The following is a 25,927-nucleotide window of genomic DNA, read 5'->3' on the forward strand; positions in this document are numbered from 1 at the left end:
GAGTCTGTAATCTCTACAGTGCTCTCAGACTGCATGCACATGCGCAACCAATGCTTGCGTGTGTGTGTGTGTGTGTGTGTGTGTGTGTGTGTGTGTGTGTGTGTGTGCTGTTGTAAGGCTTCTGTCACTTAAAATGGGCAGACCGTGACAATACATGCATGCATGCATGCATACATGCATGTGGTGAATGAGGTCAAATCTTGCTGTGGCCCGCCCATGTTGCCGTTTTCACTGGACAGACAGCAGAGCTGTATGGGCCTTTCCACTGGACAGACAGCAGAGCTGTATGGGCCTTTCACAAGGCTGCTGACTACAGAATGACCAGCTATTGATCCGGATCATAATACAGAGCAGTGTCTTGGCCTCTCGACTACAGACATTGTATTCAGTCATAACAGACTGACTAGCTATACTGCTATAGGTCTACTGAAAACCAAAGAATTATGCAATGCTGAAACTCAATGTTAAATGGGACGACTGTCGACTTCACAGAACTAGATTTAACCTAGTCGTCAAGAAAGAGATGATTTTTCAACAGTATGGCCAGTCATTCTATTATACATTCAGCAATGCTTCCCTGCAAAGCATGGGAACTGGGAAGCATTACTTTTGTGATATTTTGCATCTTCATTCATACTTGTGCTTATTGATTAAACTCACAGCATCATAAGGAATTTACCAGCATTAGAGCACCAATTTCCAACAACAGGAAAAGTAACAGAAACGCTAAACTTGTCAATAAAATGTTGTGACTATAATGAGTCGTGAGAAGTATACCAAACAAAAATATGTCAACCTCAACTTGAGAAATTAAGAAAAGACATAAGAAAAGACATAACTACATACACCGACAAAAGAAAGATACAGAATGTGCATGTGTGGTATTTTGTTACTCTTCTAATGAGCATACAAAAATGAAACGGTAGTAAAGAGGGAATTGCTAGGCATCAAAAGAAGAAATGACAAAAGCTTTAACTCAGGTAACAAGAAAGAATGAAATCACTTAGGCTGTATTCAATCAGTCTGGCCTTCTGTACTTCATCTTAACCCTAATATAATACAAGAGTGAAACACAAAACTGCGGGCCTGAGTGATAAAGAGAGATAAAGGAAACTTTAGGAATAGATGCTCAATGTGGTTTCATATCATACCTGCAACTCGCACCAGGCAACCTCCACCGTGGTTTCCGTGTCCAGGCCTTTATACACCGTCTTGAAGGAACCACGGCCAATTTCTATGTCGAACTTCAGGAAGCGCCCATCTGGTGACGTTCCCACTGCTTTCGTCTCGGCCTCCTCGATGTCATCCTGAACTTTTTTCTCAGCCTCTCTCTGCTCTGCCTCTGCCCGCGCCGCCGCCTTGGCAGAGTCCTTCTCTTCATCCTCCCCCTCTCCATCCTCTCCCTCATGCTGTAGCTTCACCTCAGCTGTGCCCTCTGGTTCGGTCTGACCTGGCGGTTCAGCAGCTAGACTGGGTGCCGAGCGTGCCACCACCACATCTCCATCACAGATGTCTTGTGCTACAACAGCCTGCTGGTCAATGTTGACAACTTCCAACTTGACCACTTGTCCATTTCCTTGTCCACTGTTGCCTTTTGCAGACTCCTCAGTCAGACGCACGCTGGGTTCAACCCGGGGCGTGTGTATGATAGCAGCAGCCTGCACCCTCCTGGGAGCAGCTTCGTGGAGAGGAGGCCGTTGGGGCGCAAGGACAGGGATCTTGCTGGGTAAAGGGAGATCCAAAGCTGTAGCATTTGAGTCGCTGATGACGCTGCGGCGTAAGAATCGGTGTTCCGGATTAGCCCGGTCACGCTCCATGGTGTGATGGCGCCGTCGCACCTGCTCTGTCGTCAGCCGTTCACCCACCATAGAGTCTGAACCAGACCCGGTGCCGGTGCCGTTTCCAGTCTTTGGAGGGGGGGCCAGGAACTTCACCATTTTGTCGTTGGACTTTTCCGACATCCCACCACCCACGGCAAGAGTGAGCGGGTATAATTCAACTGAGAGCTTAAAATAAAAATACTTCGACTTCCTCCATACAGACTCAGCTGAGCAGTATTGATCTGTCCTTTAAAAAGGAGGATTTTTTGTTGCACCGTCCACTTCCCTTCAGTCTATTCTTATTGCTCAGTACATATACAATGCACAGAGTCTGGGTGTAGGATAGGTGGTGTTCTTTTGTAAATGGAAAAGAACAGAACACCGTTGCAAACCAGAAAGTGTTGATGCTGACACACAAGTCTCTTTAAATCCACACCATCCATCCTGTAGGACACAGGGCACCGCTTCTATCAAGCATAAGGAATCACTAAGAGGCCGAAGAGATACAGCCTACTTCAGGCACTTCACTTCACACTGTAGGCAAAAGCAGACTGTCCAGTGTCCACACTCCGGGTGAGCTTTAGGCTATATTACTGCAAGGGAAACGAAAAACAGATCAGTATAATCCTAAAACAAACTAAATAACTTTTGTCATGTAAACAGCAAAGTCATAGGGGTGTTACAATAATGTTTAGGCTACAGACAGAAAGTAAAAACACTCACAAGTACAATCACCATTTACATGGGCAATGTATGGGCCGCAACTTTCAACACTAATGGGTCTAATCTAAAGTTGCAACACCAGCCATTGACAGCCCATACATCCAAACAGAAATTTCCTATCTGATTGTATTAAACAGCGTTAAACTCACTCCAGGTGTTGGAGTTTGGAAATGGAAGCGCTCGTATTCAATAACGCATTATGTGCAATTTGAAAAATTATCACCTGTACGATGAATGAATTGACAGAAAGTAGCCCATAACATGTCTACGGTGTATTTTTAGGAAACAAACACTTTGCAGATAGAAAGAGCATAATTCAAGATTTTCATACAGCTGCAATGTTGATGTTTTTTAATACAATCAGATAGAACTTTTCTGTTTGGATGTATGGGCTGTCAGTGTCAATGGCTGGTGTTGCAACTCTAGATTCAAACCATTAAAAAAAAATCTAGTGTTGCAAATTGCGGCTAGGCAAAACAGTGATCAGCAGCATGCTTCAGAGTGTAACCAACAATATGTCAAATGTCAACAGAATTTGAAAGAGGTGCTGGTGAAGAATTTACAGTACACAATAATGTTAACATTGCTTTTTTTTTAATGGACAAAGTCTTGTAACTTGATACAAGTTGTTAAGTGAACTTCTTTGTCCATTTTATTTATCCTACACAACACAGGACTATGATGTCGACTATGATTATGTAATTGTATCTTTCAACTCCCCAATTTCACAGTTTAATTACTTTATCTCACAAATAAGGATATAATGTATCTATAGGTAGTTATGATCCATAATGACTGACAAAAGTTGGCAACGCTGAAGGAACTGACTAATGAAACAACACCGCCAACTATGACTTCCTCGGTCTCAAAGACAACGGGGTTTAAATCGATACCAAAACGTTTGCATGCTTGATGCCATGGTCAATCAATAAAACGAGCACAGCCACAACTGTGTACCTGTTGGTTGACCTACTTAATTCTGGTATTTATGCATGGTTGAACTTCCCTAAAGGCAAAACGCCAAGCAGTCAAAAAATAAATCTCATGTAGGATCGGATCGATTCCTGAAAATAACAAGGTTTGAAGTGCAATCGAAAAATTGACAACTTATCGATCGCATCCGAATGGCTGTTGCCTGTTGTAGACATTAAACAATTTGACAGAGTAACGTTATAGTTACCTAAATAAATCGGCACTTGCATGTTAGAACAGTTGCCTTACGATATAGACTGAAGTACATTTAAAGGTATTGGTTGATTATTTTCCACCACAAATGTTGCGTTGTACCTCCCATCTGATCTAAATGAGACATCAGAGCCATTGGAAATGGCAACATCCAGCAATACAAAGCAAGGAGGAGCAATGGTTCTTTGTTAGCTTGCTTGCGGACAGAGCTAGCAACCACCTAGTTAGCTATCCATAGGCCAAGCTCACTGTCATCGGCTAACGCAACACCGTTTTATTTAGCTGACGTTAAAAACACCACTCGTTTACACCGGTTATGTGTGACTTTATCAATGTTACCATAGCGAAAGTCCGGGTCCAACTCCTGGGTTAACATAAGCCGCGCTGTTCACACTACCAGACGCATTCGCCCGGGTATGCCGGTTGGAAAGGATCCCAAACACTGACAGAAACTGCAGCAGCACGGCCGCTAGCGGTAGCTAGCAAACTACTAGCCAACCTTAGATAGGCGGGTCTTCCTACCCTCTCGAGTCCTCACGCCAACCAAGATGGCCTAAACTAGAGGGCTGGGCCGACGTGTGGAACCGTGTAAAGCCTGGTTCGGCTGGATCCACCCCCAGACGTCCCCCGTTTGATTTATGAGCCCAATGTCCAGTTATTTGGCTTGAAACTCTGGAAGGCTTTCCCGTTGTCTATGGTCTCTAGTTCTGACGGGTGACTCTACTAGGCGACTCTGTCTCAAACAGTAGTGACGATACATTAATCCCGCCATGTTTCAGGATCGCAAGCGTCGAACATACAGCTTTTACCGAATGATACGTATTTGATCGACTCGAGGATGTTGTATTAACAATGTATGATTAATAACACTCGAGGCTTGCTCCAGCTGGTTAAACGAAGGATAGAATGAAAATACAAAGGATTCATCGGTGATGTCACCGTCATGCGGAAGAGGCGCCTGCTCCAATGGCACTACACACATATATATATAGACTCACCTCCATAGTGTGTGACGTCAATTACCTATCCTTGGTTACTATTCTAGGGCTAGGCTAATGGCTAATTAGTTGCGAACCTTTAGCTCGACAGACATTGCTTATTTTCAACTCAGACTGTCGCCGTGAGCTGCGTCGACACATTTTCAAGTTGAACTCGCGTCGTTTTGTCGACAGCGAGGAATATACACCGTCGCCGGGCGACGAATTGTATGGTCACTTACCTCGATGTTGCACTAACCCCTTTAGCCACAGAAGTGACAGCTACCAGCGTTGAGACCGTGAGTCGCTGGAGAGAAATCCCATTCGTAACGATAAAAAACACATTTAACCGACATTTAAAATGGTTTTAATATATTCACGTTCGGTCGCCACGTGGCTATATATCTGAACAATGTTCCAAGCAGACAGCCTCCGAGCCTCGTATTGCACTTGACTCAGATTCTAAATCCAACAAACGCAGTGGCTTTTTCTCCTGCTGATCTGATAAAGCGCCTGCGCTCCTGAGTCCTGAACGATGACCTCATAACGCAGGTGGATTTCTAAATCCGACCTAGTTGAAATCATTAAATAATCTTTCTTTCCTGTATGTGTGTCAGCCTGAACCCTGAGCGGTTGTAAATTATAATGTTATTATAGTCAATCGTGTCACACAGGGCTACTCGGGGTAGCAGTGCTGCAGTAGCACTCTAGTCTGGACGGACATTTTTACACGAGTGAGTCGAATGACAGGGGTAACAAGAATGGTGGGCACCAGACAGGCAGAGTGGGCAGGCAGACTGGCACTATGGGCAGTGTTAGGTTTTAGGCATATCGTTTTACTGAGATTAGGGTTAGGCATAGTTTCTGAGGTTAGGGTTAAGGTTAGGTTTATGCATAATTTTACTGGGGATAAGGTAGGGTTAGGCATAGCCCTGAAACATGGCTGTCATACGTCATGTCACATGTGACTCATGTGAACCATGGCTGAGGTTAGGGTTGCATGGTTTTACTGAGTTTAAGGTTAGGGTTAGGCAAAGTTTTACTATAAGATGCCCATTCTTCCTGGTAGCCACACTGTTCTCTAGTGCTGTGCCCACTCTTCTCACCCAAAGTTCCCACTATTCCGCCCACTCTTCTCACCCAAAGTGCCCACTTTTCCTGGTGCCCATGGATTTCCCTAGTGCCCAGCTTTACAATACAAGCCTCGGAAACCCAGACGTTTTATTGTCTAGAATAGATAGAACAATGGTTCTTGTATAATAGCATCCTCCCGGTGGGGGCTCCTCACTGGCAGGTGAGTAAGTAGGATACAACTAGCCTGGCTGATAAGCCAGACTCAAATCACACTGTCGTGTGGTATAACACAGACATGTAGGCTATGTGAGGACTCAATAGGCATAACGGCTAAATTGGGGAGAAATGGGGTTAAAAAGCACAAAAAGGGTTGAGAACTTCTAGAACAATGGTTCTCACTCCCCAGCTACAAGATTGATAGATTATTACATCCAAATAGTGAACGTATACGAATGTCTTTGGAACTCTTTCACGGCTATCACACACAATTTACAGACAATAAAGGGATTCTGGACCAAATGACAGACCATATTGGATGAAAAATATATAACATTAAAAATGTTCTTAAATTGGGGTCCCAGAGATAATAAAAAAAAGAATATATATCCTAACAACCTGGGATCCTTGAAATTAAAGTTTCAGAATCATTGGTCTAGAGACTCCGTCTACAACACTGAATTTGAGCTATTATAGTGCCCTTTCAGAGATTTCTGTCAATTGTCTGTCTGTCTGTCCGTCCTGTCTGATTATTTGTTTGTTTTTTGCTAAATGTACCATCAGAGATTAAAATAGGGTGCATTTTGCATCCCAAAACGCAGTTTATAGTTAAGGGACGCAATAAAACAACGACATCTGCATCCACGGGATGCACTACTGTACTACTGTACTGTTTTTTATTCTAGTTTATTTTGCTAGCTTTAGTTATAATAATAATTTCTTCTTCTGTTTTCTACATGAATATAACCACATTATAACCATATAAAATGAAATGGGAGTTAAATGCTGCAATTTGTAAAAATGGCAAAATATGACTCCTTAACGTCGTTGAAGTGGGACTCATAAAATGTCCCTGCAGGGACTCTTCTAAAAGACCACCCCTGCCTCCCGGGACTCATTACATTGAAAACCTATTTACATCACTGTACCATCCAACATCCATCCATCTTCAACCGCTTATCCGTAGTCGGGTCGCGGGGGCAACAGCTCCACCAGAGAGCTCCAGACATTCCTCTCCAGAGCAACATTAGTAACTTCCTTCTGGGGGATCCCGAGGCGTTCCAAGGCCAGTGAGTCGATGTAATCCCTCCATCTGCGCCTTGGTCTGCCCCGAGGTCTCCTCCCAGCGGGAAGTGCGTCGAGGACCTCCCTAGGGAGATGCCTGAGAAGCATCCTAACCAGATGCCCGAACCACCTATGCTAGCTCCTTTCCAGGCAAAGAAGCAGTGGCTCTACTCCGAGTCTCCCCCGTGTGCCTGAACTTATCTCACCTTATCTCTAATGAAGATGACCATTCCAGGCAAGAAGCAGCGGCTCTACTCCCCCGCATGACTGAACTTGAAGCGGGTGATCTCTAAGGGAGAGACCATCCAACATGCTTCCTGATACTTTGTCTGGCATCTTACCACAGTGGAACGCTTCTCTACCACAATCAACTTCACAATCATCTGTGGGAGTCGGAGAAGATCATGTTGTAGACTGTAGAGCAATGGTTCTCAACCTGTTCTCTAGTGTTCGCTGCTTGGGCATTTTCAGAGCATGTTGTGCTCTGGCTTGGATCAATGGAACTAACACAAGTTCTTATTATCGGTTTCACAATGAAAGCTTATGTGTTATATTATCATTAAAAGCTTAGTTATTTTGCCAATTATTTGGGGGCCCATTAATATCGCTCACAGGTAAGAACTACTGATGTGCAGTGTGCAATGTTTCCACTATCAATGTTCAATCTCAGAAGTGCATGGCAAAAACTATTGATAAAAGCCATATCTATTACATCCTAAATAGGCCCACCTTCTGGTACTTATGCAGAATATGCACATTCTCCAGACATTAACTGCTGCTAAAGTGATTTCTCAGGGGAGAGGAGACTCTTTATCATTCTTTATTAGTATTCCTTTAACTTACATTTCTTGCTCACATATACAGTATACTATACTGTACAACACAACAATAACAATAATAGGTTATACTGAGTATAGCCTATTATTGTTGTGTTGTGTTGCTGTTAGCAGTTTTGTGTACTTGGCACTTCTTCTTGCACCACCCCAAGGACAAAATGCATTGTTTTCTGTTTTGAAACAAATTATTACAATCAAACTTACAATGCCTTTTATGTTGATATGAATAAGGAGGACAAGGACACACTGAAGTGAAAACATGCATTAGCCTCAGTTTTAATGTCATACTGTATGCATGCCTTCAGTACATGGTACAGTAGCACCCCCAAGAGGATAAACACTGCACATGATAAACTACTATATAGTCAGGGTTGAAAATAGGGTATAGCAGCTGTAATTGAGAGTGCACACCACACACACACATACACACACACACACACACACACACACCCATGTGTGTGTACAGTACAACTTACTTTTTGTACTGATTTGTTCAGATAAGGCTGCAGCATAGATCATAATAAGTGAAGAAAAAGAAAGACAATGAGAAAAAAAAGTCGTGGTAGTTTTATACTAATATGATAATAAAAATTGATCAGCCTATGTATGCTGGCATATACACCATCAGCATTTATCAGTAGCTGCTCCAGTACATTATGTAAACAGTTCACGTACCTCTACATGCATTTTCTTCTGGCCTGATTTATTTTTATTCTTTATTCAAATCATTCATATATTCATATGCCTGTTAATACAGGGGAACTGGGGAAGAAGCCTTTTAGCTGCCTGCTGCCATTGGCCTTGAGACTGCATAGCCATTTTCCATGTGATATAATCTGAAAGAGTTCATGGTTTAGTTGGGGTGGTTTGAGTCTTCTTTGATGATTGCAAAAGTGCTGACAGTGTTTGTCATATACTGTACATACTCACAATAGAAAGGGAAGACTGGAAATCTCTGTTGGAACTGTTACGGTTAAGCGGTTATGGATGGATGGATGGGATGGGATGGGATGGGATGGGATGGGGTGGGGTGGGGTGGGGTCTGGGGTGGGATGGATGGATGGATGGATAGATGGATGGATGGATATGGATGAATGGATCATTGATTGATTGATTGATTGATTGATTGATTGATTGATTGATTGATTGATTGATTGATAACTTTATTATTGAAAACAGCACGAGGTACAGTCAGACATTCAGGCTCAAAGGATAACACAAAAGTCGTGGGGACATGTTTCCATTGTGATTCTATGTAATTCAATTAAAAATAACACAATAATACATGTCATCAACAAAACATTACAGTATATGTATACAAAAAGGATAAAGGCAGTGGATGCATTTCTATCCCCCCTTGTGGTTCAGGACAGTTTTGAAAGAATCCAGTGATTTACATTTTGGTGGTAGACTAGTAGAATGAGAGTATTCCCATGTTTGAGAAATTGAGATGTAAAAATGTAAACATGATCAAACAGGCACCGCTGGACTGATCGTCATGAAACTTTGTGCACACTCCAAGGAAGAACCTCCACCTCAACTTTTTCAAATCAGCCTCATGGTGATGCTATAACAGGCCTTGACTCATAGCCCATTTCTGCCTGAGTAGATTTTCCAACATTTTGCAGTATGGGCCTGTTTTGCAAAAAGTGCCACAAGCCAAGATCGTTGCGTCCGATCTGCCTCTAGTGATTTCACTGACACCCATAGGGGGTCACAAATTTGTTACAAGTTTGTATAGCCTACAAACTGTATTTCCCCCACAGCTTGTGTCTTGACTGCTGCACTTCACGACTGACTGGTCTTGCTCAGAGGAGTACACTTCTAGTTTTATTTTAACTGAAAATCTGTAAATAAAACTTAAGTAATTTTTTTTTATATATAAATATTTTTTTTTCTTTTTTTTAAAGAATAAAGAGAGCCTACTGTCAGCTGTCCAGCAGTCCAAATATTATTAAATTAAATTTAAAGAAACCAGTAAGACGCCCTGAGGGCGTGAAGCGACCTCGCCCTGGGTGACAGCAGACTGCTGGGTGAGCTCTGGCGCTTTGGCATGGGGTGTCAACATCAACATCAACATATGGAATGAATTATGTACTGGCCATATAGCATGACTTGAGCTTTGTACAGGGTTTGATGAGGTCAGATCAACATATGGTATGTCAGGTATGACAGGTACTATCAGTCAAAAGGGAGGAAGACGAAGGACGGGTGGGGAAGTATCAACATATGGAATGTCAGAACAGGTCAGCTCCATGGAGATTTAAGGGTTTGAGGTTTGAGGTCAGATGTAGAGTTGCTGGCCGGCTCCATGCAGATCTAGGTGATGATGATGGCAACTTTAATGTGTGCCCCTGGTGCCACTGCCCATGGTGGCTGTTGGGTGTTTGTATAGCCTACATTTATCACCATATTACGCCTACTCTGTGATTGACTCTGGTAGCCTATGCCTATGACAGTTTGACTCCAACTTGCTGTTGAATGTTTGGTAGCCTCAGAACGAAAATAACATCGCCTGGATGCAACTGGGACGTATCCTCAGTGATGTATCCCATACCAAGGTCATCAGGGTTTCGGGTCTCTCGAACATCATACTCCTCACTCGGGTGACACAGCCGTGTCACTCCACTTGCGGCTGGTGGTGACTCCACTTGCGGCTCGAATGGTCCTCCTAAAGGCCTCATCGAAGGTTTTTGGGCTTCCTCCTCACGGAGGATGCAGGCAGGGGCGCTAACCCATACTGCTCCCGGGGTGCCGTCTACATTCCGGCTGTCACCCGTCTCTCCGGTGGTCACCAGACTATACCTGGTTGTCACATAGTCTATTCCTATGAGTCACTACAAACAGAATACCTCAGAACGAAAATAACATCGCCTGGATACAGTGATGTATCCCAAGGTCATCGGGGTTTCGGGTCTCTCGAACATCATACCCCTCACTCGGGTGACCCAGCCGCGGTGATCAAGTCCCGACTTACGTCCCAGTAGCTACCCTCGATCAGACCACTAGGGAAAGACAGGGCCGCACAATCCGTTGGGACCACTCCGGAACTACTATGCCGGGACTGAGAGGTACAATTCTGGTATGTGGAGGGACTAGGCTCTGTGGGTTGCCTCCTGTCCGGGCCTCTCCTACGTCTCACCAGGTCCACTCCTGCTCTCACCAGGGGTACCGCCAGGACCAGCCTAGTTGTTAAAACTAAATAAAATAAAATCAATGAAGTAGATAGCCTACTTCATTGATTTTATGATTTTAAAATGTGCTATAGGCTATTTATAGTAGCCTAGGTTAAATTGCATATAAATAGCCTACAGCACATTTTGGTAATTCGAAGATGTGCTGTCAGATACCATGAATAACAAATTCGATTTTCAAACTAATTTCTCTATAGGCCTAATTTAATTACACAGGCCTCTCGCGATGGGTAAACACGGTGGAACCCATATAGCTTTTAATAAAAACGTTAACAATAAATCCGCAAAGTTTACACTACCCTCTGCTAGCAAAACGTGCTCGGCGTAGATTGTTTGTCGCTGTCTGGAATATGGCACAGACAGTTACCATACGTAGATTAATAGTCTACTGTCTGTAATATTTCCATTATTTTTTCTCCGGCTACTCGTGAAATAAACAATATAATGTAACTTGTTCCTGTTCGCAGATGACTCGGCACTGCTAGTCTCGGACAGGAACAAACTGCAGGTTGAAAAGGCCCTCAGTTCTGAACTCGGTAGAATTTGCACCTGGCTCGGTGATAACAAACTATCTTTACACCTGGGAAAAACTGAATCCATTCTCTTTGGATCTAATAGTAATCTCAACAAGGCAGATGGCTTCTTGGTTAGAGTGGGTGACAATATTATCACACGTAAAGATGAAATTACCTATAGGTTCCATCCTGGAGGCTAATCTTTCCGGTGATAAAATGGCCACCAACGTAATCAAAAAATCACACCTGTGTGAACTGAGTGGTGTAAGGTTTTATATAGCATGATCAGCTGTGGTCTGACGTAATGTCTGACGTAATGAAATCACACCCGGATGTGATTTCACAACTGGCTTTTTTTGTGCAGAAAAAATGAGCATGGTTGCTACGGTCATCCAGTTCACCCGGGTGTGATTTAATTACGTCAGAAATTATTTTGAACATAGCAACCATGCTCATTTTTTTCTGCACACAAAAGCCAGTTGTAGGAGTGGTTTACACCACTCAAAAAGTCAACCAAAGAACAAGATTCCTTTACAGGATCTCCTCACTGGTCAACAAAAACACCTTGAAGACCTTAACAGGAGCCCTCGTACAAGGTTTCTTTGACTATGCATGCACCTCCTGGTAACACAGCACCTCAAAGGCCCTTAAAACAAGGCTCCAGACTTCCCAAAACAAACTGGTCAGGCTCCGGCCTCACCCTCCGAACCCACCTCACCCCTGCCCACTTTGACAGGCTGGAATGGCTTAGGGTCGACGACAGAGTACAGCATCTTGCAATGGGTCTGGTCCACAAGATTCGATACACCACCAAGATACCCATGTACCTGTCTAGATACTTCCTTTTTAACAATATATTTATTGCATTTTTCTTTTTTTGTACAAACAGACAATACAACAGAACAATACATAATACATCAGACAATACAATTACTTAAAAAACAAAACAAAAAACAAAACAAAAAACAAAACAAACATACAGTACATACATATAAATACAGTATATTAAAATAAGGGCACTTAGACTGGTAACAACAACAGAGTCCTTATGGCCACAAGACCAAATAGCTGCAGAGAATACAATTAGACATTTTCAGTTTCCACCATTAAATAAGATAAATCATTAACCGTAATATATTGGATAAACCGTCCCCATATCTTATCAAACATCTTTTGTTTATTTTTCAAAGTATAAGTGATTCTTTCCAGAGGAAGACACAATGACAGCTCCCTAAACCACTGAGCAATACTGGGTTTGCCTATCTTTTTCCACGTACTTCCTTAATGTTAACAAAGTCCACACCCACAACACCAGAGGGAGTGCAACGAACCATGTACAACCCAGATTCGGCACAAACAAGGGACTAAATTATTTTCGCTCCTATGCCACCAAAATGTGGAACGCCCTACCAACAGTCATTAAGACATGCGAATCCCTTGATTCCTTCAAAACCGCTCTCAAAGGGCACCTACGGACCACCACCCACCCCTTTCCCCCTCACTGTATATGTTTCTTTTCCCGTTTTACCTCCTTTATGATGAATTCCTGTTCTGTTCTTTGGCTATATAGAAGGTGAACAAGGTGGACCCTCTTGTAAACAAGTGTAATGCTTAATTGGGTCGTCCACTCTTTGTATTGAGTTTGTGCTTGAAATGTACTGTAATTCTGCAAACTGTTAATAAATATTTCAATCAATCAATCAAAAAAATTGTAATCTATTACTACCACGTCAATATTTATTATTAGGCCTACTGCCTGCCAGTTAATTAAATTCAATTTAGAAGAATCCCTATCTGATTTCTTACTTATTCGTAATAATAGGCCTAATAGTCTCTGATAACATTTTAAATATTCAGAGGACAGGACAGGTCATTCATTGCTGCTGACCATCTGCATTTTCCCCAACAGTCGTGGCCGCGCTTGTGAAATTCAAGCGTGGCGATGAGCCCGCGTGAACGCGCATCACGGGCTTGTTGACGTCACTGAAGCGCCCTGGCTCTCCAGAGCCGCTGCTTTTACTGGCAAAAGATGGGAAAATCAGATACACTCATAATCATAGCGAGGAATTAAAAGAAAATGAGCGTTTCTGCAGCCGATTTCCATTTGACGCAGGATTCAAAATTGACACCGTTTTGACGTCCACCGGGGGGCAAAGGATAATAAGGTAGTTGGTTTAGTGATATATATTTTCATGACAGGCTATTGTGTTAGCGAACGAAAGGGGAAAAATAAGATTCTGCCTGACCACTCAGTTGAAAGGAATAACCTCCATTATCGTGAGCTAATCTGAGCAAATATGTTGTGCAATTTATACTTGGTTACTTTGCACGCTACAATGACACGATCTGCAGCAAGGAATGCGAGATGTGAATGAATAAAAGCGTAGCCTAAATGATCAGCCCTTTAATGGAGGTGGAGGAGGAGGAGGAGAAAAATGGGATATGCTTTGGGTGTCTCCAAAGCAAACGCTTAACGTTCTACCTTACGTTATAGTGGGGATTGTGTAAAGAAGTGGTCCACTCTACTGTTTATCCCATTCTGCTGCATTTTATACGGATGATCCGATCTAAATTGAACACATCAGATCAGACGACCCCCTGCCTTTTAAAAGACAATCGTAGGCTTAATTTTGTAACCTGGGAGGATATTTTTCCTTGGACTGACATGTCCATTTTCCTTCCCCACTTAGAGGCCGTAGCCCGTAGCTATATCGATAGCACTCTACAAATGTTTAAATAGAGAACGCAATCGTTATTATACATTAATCCGTTAAAGTGCTTTTAAACGGATACGATTATGAGTCCATGTAATGTAACGGTAGTAGTAAAATGTGTTAGCTATAGCTGTAGCGCCGCTAGCTAGGCCACGCAGACAGTCAGCTGAATGCCTGAGAAGCCTGTGGTGGGTTTGTTGCAAAAATAAATCCTCAGTGTGGACCCGTACGGTCCGTACCGTCCGTTACATTTGTGCTCTTATCAGTGTCAGTGTGTGTTACAAATGGATACATGAACACAGGATTGTTATTGTTTAGATGGGAACCGTTACATTCAAGGCTTAAAGACCCGGCCAGTGACTCTGAAAGTTGATGGCCTCAACATTTTTTTTGTGTAAAGGATTGGTCAGTAATCCTTTATAAGGGATGCTTATTGTTTATGTTCCATCCCGGTATTCACCCAAGTTGGCTCTCTGTTGTTACACAGGACTTTCTATCTGAATGAATAGAGTATGATTCAATCAGCATAGCTCCTCCTGATATAATATAATCATTACACAGGACGGACTCAATTTGTTTTCTTTTCTAAATGAATGAATTTCTTCTTCTCTTTCAGAGCAGTATATTGGGACAAGCGGAAGACAGCTCAGGTTAGAAGAGCATCATCAGTCAAGGAGTCAGGAGAAACATAGAGCTCTGATATATCATGAACATTGTGCTTGCTGATTCTTGAAACAGAATCGCCGACACACACACACACACACACACAACTGCTGCTGCTGGGAGACGCGAGGTCACACAATCGGCGAGAATATCTTGGCACCCGTGAGACCTTAGATTTTCAGTAAGACTGTCAGCTCCATTCTTCTACTTAGCAGAAGATGTACGGCAGTGCCCGCTCTGTTGGCAGAGGGGAAGCCAACCACAGTGGAGGGAGAGAGGGAGGGGGTGGCAGTAGTCAGGGATCCGGCCGCTCCCCTCGCCTGCCCCGCTCGCCACGGATGGGTCACCGTCGCACCAACAGCACTGGAGGCAGCGGAGGTGGCCCCGGAGGGCCGGGGGGTAAAACCCTGTCCATGGAGAACATACAGTCCCTCAACGCGGCATATGCTACCTCAGGGCCCATGTACCTGAGCGACAACGAGGTTGCCTTGGTAACTGACCACATCCCAAAGAGTGGTGGGACAATGACGACTATGGGGAGGCAGAGGGTGATGTATGGGTCGAGGGGCAGCAGTGGTGGCGGGGTGGCTGCTAGCACCCCCAACATTGCCACCTCAGTGCCCACCAATGCTGTGGGCATGATGGTCGGTGATGCGCTGGCGTTTGGGGACCACCACATGGCGTCCACTGTGCCCCACTCTCTGAGACAAGCCAGGGACAACACCATATTGGACCTGCAGGCCCAACTCAAAGAGGTAACTCGCTCTGCTTTTATGCTTGCTTTACCTCATTGCTTGTATATGTTTTTTTTTGCTGGAGAACCTTGTCGCGTGTGTACTTTTAGCCTTGGTGTTAGTTGCATCATGTTACATAATCATTTTGGATCCCTCAGGTTCTGCGTGAGAATGAGTTATTGCGGCGGGAAGTGGAGGTGAAGGAGAGCAAGCTCAGCTCCTCCATGAATTCCATCAAGACCTTCTGGAGCCCCGAGCTGAAAAAGGAGCGAGCGCTTCGAAAAGACGAGGTCTCCAAGATCACTGTGTGGAAGGAACAATACCGCGTAATTCAGGATGAAACACAGGTATGCGTTGCCAATCCTTTTGGCCTGCGTTTGCATAGTAGGTGGTGTCATCACAGCAAGTCAAATTCAAAGCTTAGTAAATATTTATGTTATTTCCTCAGAGCTCCTCTGTTCACGCAATTTTAGCTCACGTTTATTACATCGCAAATAAGCTATTATCATCTGTCGGTAGTGGTCATGCTTGTGGGAAATGCTATTCAACGATTTCCGTGTTTCATAATGCAGCTTACCAACATTTTACTGTAAGGGATTCTCTTTTCTGTGTCTCATTCATCCCTCTCTCTCTCTCTCTCTTCCCCTTCCTCTGCATAGGTTGGAGTGAGCTTTCGAACATCTAGTTAATCCTCTTCTATGCAGCTATATGCTCACGCTTAAGAGATCAAAGAGGGTGTTAGTTTAATGACTGCATTAGCATCTCTGTATGCTTTAGAAATGGCTGGATATGAAAAAATGTGTATATATTATATATATATATATATATATATATATTAGTGAGGCTGAAGATCTTAAAGCTGGGTGGAGAACAAATTTCACTGCGGTAACGTGTGTGACAAATCGTATGACTTTGACTTTGTGTATGTGTGGAGTGGTTTACCTGCTGCTAAGAATAAGGAAGTGTGGAATTCCTCTTGGGCATAAATCACATAGCTTCAGGGGACCACACTTTGCATTTAAAAAAAAAGCCTGCACGTGTGCATGGGTCTGACTCTGAATGAAGATTTTAGATATTTTTTGTGTGGCATTTTCTGCTTTATTTGGATAGGAGAGTGTAGAGAGACAGGAAACCTGAGGGCAGAGAGGGGGGTGGGGGGAGGGGGACACGGGACAAGAGTTATTTTCAGATTGGGGACACCGCACATAAAAGAAAATATGAATAATAACCCAGGCTTTGATGGAGAGATGAGCCTGATCAAGTGTGAGCGATTGAGGGGTCGCACTGTGTGCTAGTTATGAAATAAGAGGTCGATGGCCTTCGATTCCGGTCTCTTGTCAGCTGGGTTATACCAAGGCATGTTCATACATACTGCTTTAAATGGTAGGAAAGGTTATGAAAACTCCCAGTGAGGTGACCACCGAACTACAACATGACGTCACGAGCCGCGGTGAAGAGCAAACCACCTCCAACACCCCAGCCCTTCTCTCTGTTTTTACTCACCACCGCTCAATGTTATTTCAGCTCCGGTGGTGAGCTGACCACCGGAGCTGAAATAACATTGAGCGGTGATTTTCGGTGGTCACCTCACCACCGAAAATCCAGACTATGAATGAGCCTTAAGACTTTTACTCTTGTGCCTCCTTGCCCTATTTCTACTCTCACACACTTGCCTAATCTATCTCATTCCTCTTGTTTTTTCCTTTTTATTTTACCCATGATTGTTTCTCTCTCCCTGGCCTCCAGGAGCCAGGGGAAAGAGACGCTGGCTCTGCATTTAGGGTAATGCCCTGCTCAGCACCTTCTCTCTCACTCTGTGTGTCTTCATGTGTGTGTATTTGAGAGCACACACAAATATACAAGTACAAGTGCCTACCTATCCAATTTTAACATGAATCTAGATTTTGAGGAGAGAACAACTGGAAACGTATTAGATCTGTGGTATTTAGAATCCGTAGAATATTGAGGAAAATAATGTGAATCATGTGAGTCTTCCGTTGTTTTCTCCTTGCATGTGCTGCCAGAGGTCTAATCCATTAATGAATGTACTGGAGTCGATGGGCAGATCTGTATAATTTGGTGTGTTGGCTCCTGCTGAGTCACAGAAATCACAACATATACTAATTCCCAGTAATGCCCCACTAGCGTAAAGCTAATCAGTGGTTGCTCTAATTTAAAAACGTCTGCTTTTACATGTTGGCCTCCTCCCACGCACACACAGTTGCACACGCACGTGCACAAGTGCAGGCGTGAGCACACACAAATGTACAGAGGCATCTGGGTAATTACCCCTTCCATGTAACTGTCCGCCCCCTCATGTAGCCGGCCTCCAACTGAGCGTGCATGTGTCTGTCCTTGCACATGAGAGCACTGTGTGTTAGGCCTGTATGTGCGAATATTGCTGGGCCTATATTTGACTGTGTACAGTATGTGTCATGGCTCTATGCTGGCAGTGCTGATGTGTTGTGTACTTTGGCCACGCAGCTTTTGAGAAAATCCCCACTATAAGACATTGATCCCCCTTATCCTCTGTGATAAGTGACTGTTGTTACATAGCCTCCAAAATGTGCCTTGTTGTGAAATGGCTGTCATGTTCCGCTTCTCGCTAAAGCCGGACGGTCACCGGGCAAATTGGCATTGCTTTTTAAGTTGGCAAACGCTGCTCGTCAGCGCGGATAAATTATGCCAGCAGTCTAAAGGAGACATTAACTGATGATGTGAATGGAGGCAAGCGGAGGAGACTTGGGAAATTGTGAGACGAAGGCATGTGCACGTTTCTTGTTTGAACCACAGTTTTCCTCGCACCGTGGACGTCTCTGGCCTGGACTGTGGCTTTTTTTGTGCTCACGCAGTGTGGTGTTGTTGTTGTGACCCACTGCAAGCTTATCTGTTCATCATTATGGTTAATGCATCACATCTCTCTTTATGGCCTCTTCGCTCTGAAATGCCTCACTGTGTTGTCTCTCCTCAGGCGGAGAGAGAGCAAGAGCGAGGAGCAAGCGGGTGGGAAGAGGTGTGTGTGTGTGTGTGTGTGTGTGTGTGTGGGGGGGGGGGTGGGGGTGGAGGGGAGGATCAGTGCAGGCACAGCAGTGAGTCAGCCTTAGTCAGTCAGTAGTCACGGGGTGGAGGGGAAGGGAGCGGTATGGGGCTGATGGAAAGTGAGGGTTAGCGATACGAAAGGTGAGAGTGCTGGAGAGAAACAGATAGGGCGTGGGCGTCCACGGTAGGTGGACGGGAGTGGAGAAAGGAGGAGTCCAGGAGAGAATGAACAAGGAAGGAAATGGAGGGAGGGGGCCTGGAGGAAGAGGAGGCGGACAGAGCGAAACGGTGGCAGCCACTGACTTCTCCCTTTGTTCTGTCGTCTGAAACGGCCCACAGCTGATCCACACCAGACAATGTAATACAGCATTATGCGTTGGTCTCACGGCGTCACTGCCAAGTACCCGTGGCTTCAAATGCCACAAACATTGCAACAGTACACTAGGCCGATTGTGTTTCACCACTTGTATTTCGCCGGGCATGAAATGTAAGACACAAGGCATGGCCGCAACACTTGGCTTTCAAGTCATCAATAAATCCTCAATCATGCAGGGTTGACTTTTGTGCAGTCGTAACACAAGATATTATGCCAGGATCCATAAACACAGAGAAAGGCGGTTTCTCGTCATCTCTGTGGTTTTGAATTTGTCGTGGTTGACGACGGGCTCCCATCACCTTAGCCAACCTCTTGGGTATCTTATCAAAATAAAAATTGGATGAACTTGACACTGGTCCAATGAAGGCTATTTGCCGTGTTCGTGGTGGGTTTCCGGCGAGGGATTAGGGAAGGCCATTTGTTACAGTGTAAACACAGCATTTATAAGGCGTTAATTGCTCAAATGGCCTTCCATGTCTAGATTACGTCCTCTTTAGTGACCCCTGTTAGTTTGGTGGGGGGGAATTAAAAAAAAAGAATTAAATGGACAAAAAAGCAAGACCATTATAACAAAAGTAGTAGACTAATGAATGGGCTTTCCAAAGTAGTAGACTAATGAATGGGCTTTCCAAACGGTAAATGGGGAAACATTTGTCCTTTTTATGTCTTTGCCAACAGCACCTTCAGATGACGGCACAGGCCCTCCAGGACGAGCTGCGGATCCAGAGGGACCTGAACCAGCTGCTCCAGCAGGACCCGTCTAACCACGGCCGCGAGCTGGCCCTCACCTCCGAGCCCACCGAGGAGAACTTCAGGCGGCTGCACAGCGAGCACGAGCGGCAGGCCAAGGAGCTCTTCCTCCTGAGGAAGACCCTGGAGGAGATGGAGCTGAGGATCGACACGCAGAAGCAGACCCTGGGAGCCAGGGACGAGTCCATCAAGAAGCTGCTGGAGATGCTGCAGAGCAAAGGTGGGTCTGTGCTGCTGTTTGTTTTGTCACCTTTGTGACGGTCTTCACTTTTAACATGCAGAGGTTCCTGGAAATAATATGCCCTAATGAAGATATTCAGTTCAATTTTTATTAAAGTATCAAATCACAACAAGTTGTCTCAAGACACTTTACATGTAGAGTGACACAGCTCGGTGTTTGCAAACAGACGGAGATCCCACCCAGAGCAAGCAATATATCCTTATGTAAGATAAGATATCCCTATGTACTGTATGCATTCAACTATCGCGATTCAGTTATTATTCAAGAAACCACAAAAATTGAGTTGGGTGGTTTCCTCCCGACAGTAACATATCATATATATAATCTTTGCCCCTCCAGGTCCATCTGCCAAGGCCTCAGAGGAAGACCAGGAACGGACCAGAAGGCTGGCCGACGCCGAGATGCATCGGCACCACCTGGAGAGTCTGCTAGACCAGAGAGACAGAGAGACTGTGGCTCTGAGAGAGGTCAGAAACCAGAGAAACACCTGTTTTTGTGTTCTCTACCATGACAATGTTTCACGTCTGCTCATCACATGTTGTACTTCATCTTCCTCGACAGGAGCTGCACCGCCGATATGAGGGAACCCCCGAATCCACCAAAACCAAGGCTCTACAGACTGTCATCGACATGAAGGTGGGGATTTTCCCATTTAGTCTTTACTTTTGTGTCTATGAATGGTTTCAGACTCGCATCAATGAAAGCAGTGAACATCTTCACTTCCTGGAAGCCAAATAAAAAAAAGTTATGTTTAGGGGGAATACATTATATTGAGAACAAATTATTATTTAGATTATTATTATTATTATTGCCATCATCAGATATCATTGATATGTGTGAATATAACAGTGAATCGTGACCCCACAAGGCTTTACCACAGTAGTATCATCCCGTGTGTTCCTCTGTCTCAGGACGCTAAGCTCAACTCCATGGAGAGGGGTCTTAGGGACATGGAGGAGGAGCTGATGATGCTGAAGTCCAACGGGCTGCTGAGCTGCGAGGAGCGGCAGGAGGAGATGAAGCAGATGGAGGTGTACCGCAGCCACACCAAGTTCATGAAGAACAAGGTTTGGGCACGATGCCAACATGGAATGTAGTTGGTGTTACAATAAGCTTTGAGTGCTCTGGGTTCCAGATCTACTTAACTCTTTTTTCCCCAAGTCTGTATATATACGGACGTCGACGCTAGGACGCGTCATATCCAAACTGCGTCTTTTAAAGTGAACGCGTATGCTGGCACTGGGAACTGGGGTTTATGCCAACAGCTAGCGGTAGAGATAGTTAAACCTAACCCTACATACTTAGTTGACCTGGGTCTCCCAGGGGTCAGCTCCTTTTTCCCCACTCTATTCTAAGGGCCCTATTTTTACCAGTGCCTTACCCCTTATCCCTAAACGTCTTTGCCTTTTTTACTACTAGACTTGTACGTGCCCGTCGGCCACCGGCCTACTTGAGAACGATGCAACTTGGGAACCTAATAATACATGTTAACTTGCACCCGTTTTAACTATCTGTCTGTGTCCAACATGGAGATCTCTGTATCTGCCAGTCTGCCTATGTCTGAAGAGTGCAAACTGACTGTGAAAAGAGTGGTTAAGTAATCAATTTGCCATTTGCCATGGCAATCAATGCTGAGGCAGACATAGATAGAAAAATAGATGCCTCACTGGCTGCTGCAGTTCATTGGAGCGACGTGTCTCCCAATGAAGGCAGGAAGTCAAGCGGAAGTGCAGTGCTGAAGGCTTAACAGTCATGACATACAATACAAACACAAACGAGACAAATAAACAAACACAAACAACAAAGTTATTAATACAACAACAAAACAATACAACATCAGAGCCAGGGGGGATTACTAACAGAAAACATTAAAGAGTGTACACAAAGCAACAGTTCTCCGCAGCTTTCTTATTTAGAAGTGCTGAAGGCATTTGCTGAAGGCACGCTGCGTCGCTGTCCAAGTGACGTTACTCATGCGACTCCTCCATGTCTCTCACTGTCACTCAAGTGACTACTGGCCAATCACAGCACGTCTTTTCCGGGACTTCCGTTACTTCCGCTCATTGAAGGCAAATGCTTTGCAAGGAATCTTGGGAAAATTGTGCCTTCAATTGTGACACGCGCCCCAGAGCCGGAAGAGGCGTCTACGTTTATATGTCTGTGGAGGCAGAGGCTGGAAATTGCACAGGTGACAGGGACTTTGGCTCATTAGGCCCACTGGCAGAGCCTGACCAGAGCCTTTTGTGGTGGTTCTGGAGAAGCGTCGATACCGGGCACTGCACTCCCTGCGGGGGTGTGGAACGCGTGTGTCGAAGTAGAAGTCGGTGGGGCAAACGGTTGTCGAGTTACGTGCAGTACAACCCTAAATATCTTCCGCAAAAACAGCCAATCTGAAAGCTCACAATGCATTGTGAGACGGTAGATCTGCTATTTTGCCAGAATGACCCCCCGCCCCCAAAAAACAAACAATAAAACAAACAGGACTGAACCTCAGAGATTAAAGTAGGTCACTCCATAAAACAAATGTTTTTCTTCAATCTCCTCCGCTCGTTGTGGCTGTTCAGATGGAGCAGGTGAAGCAGGACCTGTCTAGGAAGGACACAGAGATGCTGGGTCTGCAGACCAAGCTGGAGACGCTCAACAATCAGTTCTCAGACAGCAAGCAGCACATTGAGGTCCTCAAGGAATCCCTCACCGCCAAGGAGCAACGTGCAGCCATCTTACAGACTGAGGTACAGCATAAACGCATCACATCACAGAACATTGGAATTAGATTTTTGATTAACCGTAGAACACTAAACACGGGTGATTTTCACCCAGACAATTATATTTTTGTAATTTTCATAATGTTGCTGATGTCTGAGGTGGGTGGGTCTTTCAGTACCTTTATGATGCTCAGTGACATCATTGAAGGTAGGTTTGTTTACCTGCCCACATCCCTGTTTTTTTCTACGGGCAGGTGTTCGGGTGAATTTCACCCGTGCTTAGTGATAGAAAAAGAATCCCATACACGCACACATTTTGTCTTCTTCACTGGACCATTGTCACATGTCCCAGGAATGGATGGACCAAAGGAGAAGTTCCCAGCTCCATTATGTTTTGGTATAGGAATATTGTAAAAATAATACCCACATTTCACAGATTTTGCCCCCCCTATGATAGCCCCCCTATTATGTATTTTTCGTTTTTTTTTTGCAAAGTCGTGGTGAAATATTAAAGAAGAGCACCTCAATTTTGCCATATATTGCTGTACTTCAATATATTTTGATGAGAAATATTGTTCATGGTATATTTTACATTGGGTAAAATATACCCGTGTTTAGTGACGGTGTGACAAAAAGGTGGTTTAGTGTTAAATGGTAAATGGTGCATTTATATAGCGCCTTTATCCAAGGCTTTACATAGTTCCCCCAGCTTCCTCTTGATTGTTGTTGAAATTAGTTATTTGGGAGGGAGTGGGACATTCCAAGTCAGTACTCCCACACCTCTAGATTGATAGTGTGGAATTCCCACTATGTCCAGAATTGTTATTGTTGAAGTCAGCGTGCCTTGGGTATTAACTGTTATGACATCCTGAAAGTTGCATGATATCGGAAAATGTCATTATTCTCTCTGCCAGGCCAAAGGCGTTGCTGAGACTGTTTTCGTGTGTGTGTGTGTGTGTGTGTGTGTGTGTGTGTGTGTGTGTGTGTGTGTGTGTGTGTGTGTGTGTGTGTGTGTGTGTGTGTGTGTGTGTGTGTGTGTGTGTGTGTGTGTGTGTGTGTGTGTGTGTGTGTGTGTGTGTGTGTGTGTGTGTGTGTGTTCGCCTTGTCTGATCTGATGCTCCGTAAAACTTCACATTGGCCTGTTTAGTGCCACCAGGAGGCTTATTTTTGCAAAACACATTTTTTTTGCCATTAATCCTACAGATGTTGTCCAAACATTACACAAATCAGTACATATTATCTCTATAGTCATGTCATCATGTCATGGCTAAGATCAACTTCTACTACCTGGCCTGGCAGAGACCTGAGGAGCACATTCTTCTAGATATTATTGTTTCCGATACAGCCGATAATACGGCACTTCAGTAGGGGTGGTTTGACGGGTTATGTAAACCATTCTGATGAGCTTAGTGCACACTACACAACTGCTTTAGCCTGACTCCATGTAAAGTAAATATCATATACCATAGTCTACATCGTCCTGCCCATAGGTACAATAGGGCACATTTTGGCTGGTGGAGAAGAGTGAACCAACAACATAGTACTATATCATGTGCATTGATACACCTAAATGTAAACCGCTGGAGTGTTTGCAGGAACAAATAAAAATGACAGACGCGTTTTCAATTGAGAATAAGCCATGGACTGGTTAGCAAAACATGGACTATCAATGCTAAAACAACTACGCAGGCCTATCCATAACATGTCATCACCTACATACATTACTATTTTCAAGGGGAAATAATCAATACTTGAGTGCTAACAATCTATTACTTATTTACAGTCTGCAAGTCACTACAGTTTAATATATTTTTGACTGTTCAAATCCTTACAGTGAGTTACGTTACGTTTCACGTAGATTGGTGCATTTATAGGTAAAAACTGGAATATCGACCACCATGAGACTGATTCGAAAAATTTCCAGTGGCATTTTTTCCTTGGCCTTGTTCATGTTTTTGAGGTATTTTGTTCAAAACCGACCAATGGTGGTTTGAGTTATGCTATATTGACTATATTTATATGACGTGTGACGAAGTATAAAATAATGCTTAAGTGCTTAAACTATGTGTTGATAAATATATTTAAAAAGTATTAAGATATAGATATAAAAATCGCTAAGAAAATAATGGATCGTTTCAGCCCTAGACCACTCGTCGCACATCAAACCATTATCCCAGGCGTTTTTGGGAACCTCCTTCTCAGCTAATGCTCTCTACTCTGCCCTCTCCTGGCCAGGTGGATGCCCTGCGCCTGCGCTTGGAGGAGAAGGAGGCCACTCTGAACAAGAAGAGCAAGCAGATCCAGGAGATGTCCGAGGAGAAAGGCACGCTCAACGGGGAGATCCATGACCTCAAGGACATGCTGGAGGTCAAGGAGCGCAAGGTGAACGTGCTCCAGAAGAAGGTACGGCAGATAGGCCTGTCACAATTATTACATAATCGTGATTATCGTGGATAGTCGCAATTATTCTTGCATAATTGTCATCGTTTCCATATTGAAACATTAAAAAAAAAAAAAAAAATAGCAAAAATAGCAGATCTACAAGCTTACAACACGTCACAGATCTACAAGCTTACAACACGTCACAGATCTACAAGCTTGCAACACGAGCTTGTAGAAAAAAAAGGAAAAAGAAAAATGATTAAATGTGTCTGTGATTTATTTGTATATTTAAGTTGTTTGTCATATCTGCAATTTGTGATTATTGAAACAGAAATACAAATTGTAACGTTCCAATGTTCAATGCAAAAAACACAATTAAATCGTTAATCGCAATTATTTGTATGTGACGATTTATCATCAACTTAAATTTGTAATCTTTTTTTCCAGTTAATGTTTTCAGTGGGATCTCGTGGTGCGTTTTATTGTGTGAAGTCATGCATACTGTGTTTGATGTCTGACGGTGGCTTTGTGTGCTGCTGTTTTGGTTTCTTCCAGATAGAGAACCTCCAGGAGCAGTTGAGAGACAAGGAGAAGCAGATGAGCAACCTGAAGGAGAGAGTCAAATCTCTGCAGGCGGACACCTCCAACACGGACACTGCTCTGACCACCCTGGAGGAGTCCCTCGCAGAGAAGGTGTGTGTGTGTGTGCGCGCGTGCA

General features: G+C 44.0%; 2 protein-coding genes across 8 annotated transcripts in view; one reads left to right on the forward strand and one right to left on the reverse strand.

Annotated features, from left to right (window-relative positions):
* Positions 1-5,415, reverse strand: part of LOC306923824 (serine/threonine-protein kinase WNK1-like) — a 40,418-nt gene extending 35,003 nt beyond the window's left edge. For 2 of the 5 annotated variants that reach the window (XM_079502151.1, XM_079502147.1), the window contains exons 1-2: positions 4,948-5,415; positions 1,152-2,413 (exon numbers count right to left, since the gene is read on the reverse strand). In XM_079502151.1, the coding sequence (XP_079358277.1) occupies positions 1,152-1,961 (810 nt within the window). In that variant the 5' untranslated portion in view covers positions 1,962-2,413; positions 4,948-5,415. Of the gene's footprint in view, positions 1-1,151; positions 2,414-3,723; positions 3,829-4,067; positions 4,254-4,726; positions 4,857-4,947 lie in introns of those variants that run through there. The other 3 variants (XM_079502149.1, XM_079502148.1, XM_079502150.1) reach the window with 3 other exon arrangements.
* An 8,113-nt stretch (positions 5,416-13,528) lies between these two features.
* Positions 13,529-25,927, forward strand: part of LOC306923622 (ELKS/Rab6-interacting/CAST family member 1-like) — a 33,930-nt gene continuing 21,531 nt past the window's right edge. For 2 of the 3 annotated variants that reach the window (XR_013790090.1, XM_079501818.1), the window contains exons 1-10: positions 13,529-13,770; positions 14,936-15,737; positions 15,875-16,063; positions 19,810-20,101; positions 20,462-20,589; positions 20,684-20,758; positions 21,034-21,189; positions 22,687-22,854; positions 25,063-25,230; positions 25,765-25,902. Coding sequence is in view for 2 of the 3 variants with exons in the window: in XM_079501818.1 (XP_079357944.1) it covers positions 15,201-15,737; positions 15,875-16,063; positions 19,810-20,101; positions 20,462-20,589; positions 20,684-20,758; positions 21,034-21,189; positions 22,687-22,854; positions 25,063-25,230; positions 25,765-25,902 (1,851 nt within the window). In the remaining variant the exon portion in view is untranslated. Of the gene's footprint in view, positions 13,771-14,935; positions 15,738-15,874; positions 16,064-18,600; positions 18,730-19,809; positions 20,102-20,461; positions 20,590-20,683; positions 20,759-21,033; positions 21,190-22,686; positions 22,855-25,062; positions 25,231-25,764; positions 25,903-25,927 lie in introns of those variants that run through there. The other variant, XM_079501819.1, reaches the window with a different exon arrangement.

Source organism: Electrona antarctica (assembly GCF_951216825.1).
Source record: "Electrona antarctica genome assembly, chromosome: 5".
Classification (NCBI taxonomy): domain Eukaryota; kingdom Metazoa; phylum Chordata; class Actinopteri; order Myctophiformes; family Myctophidae; genus Electrona; species Electrona antarctica.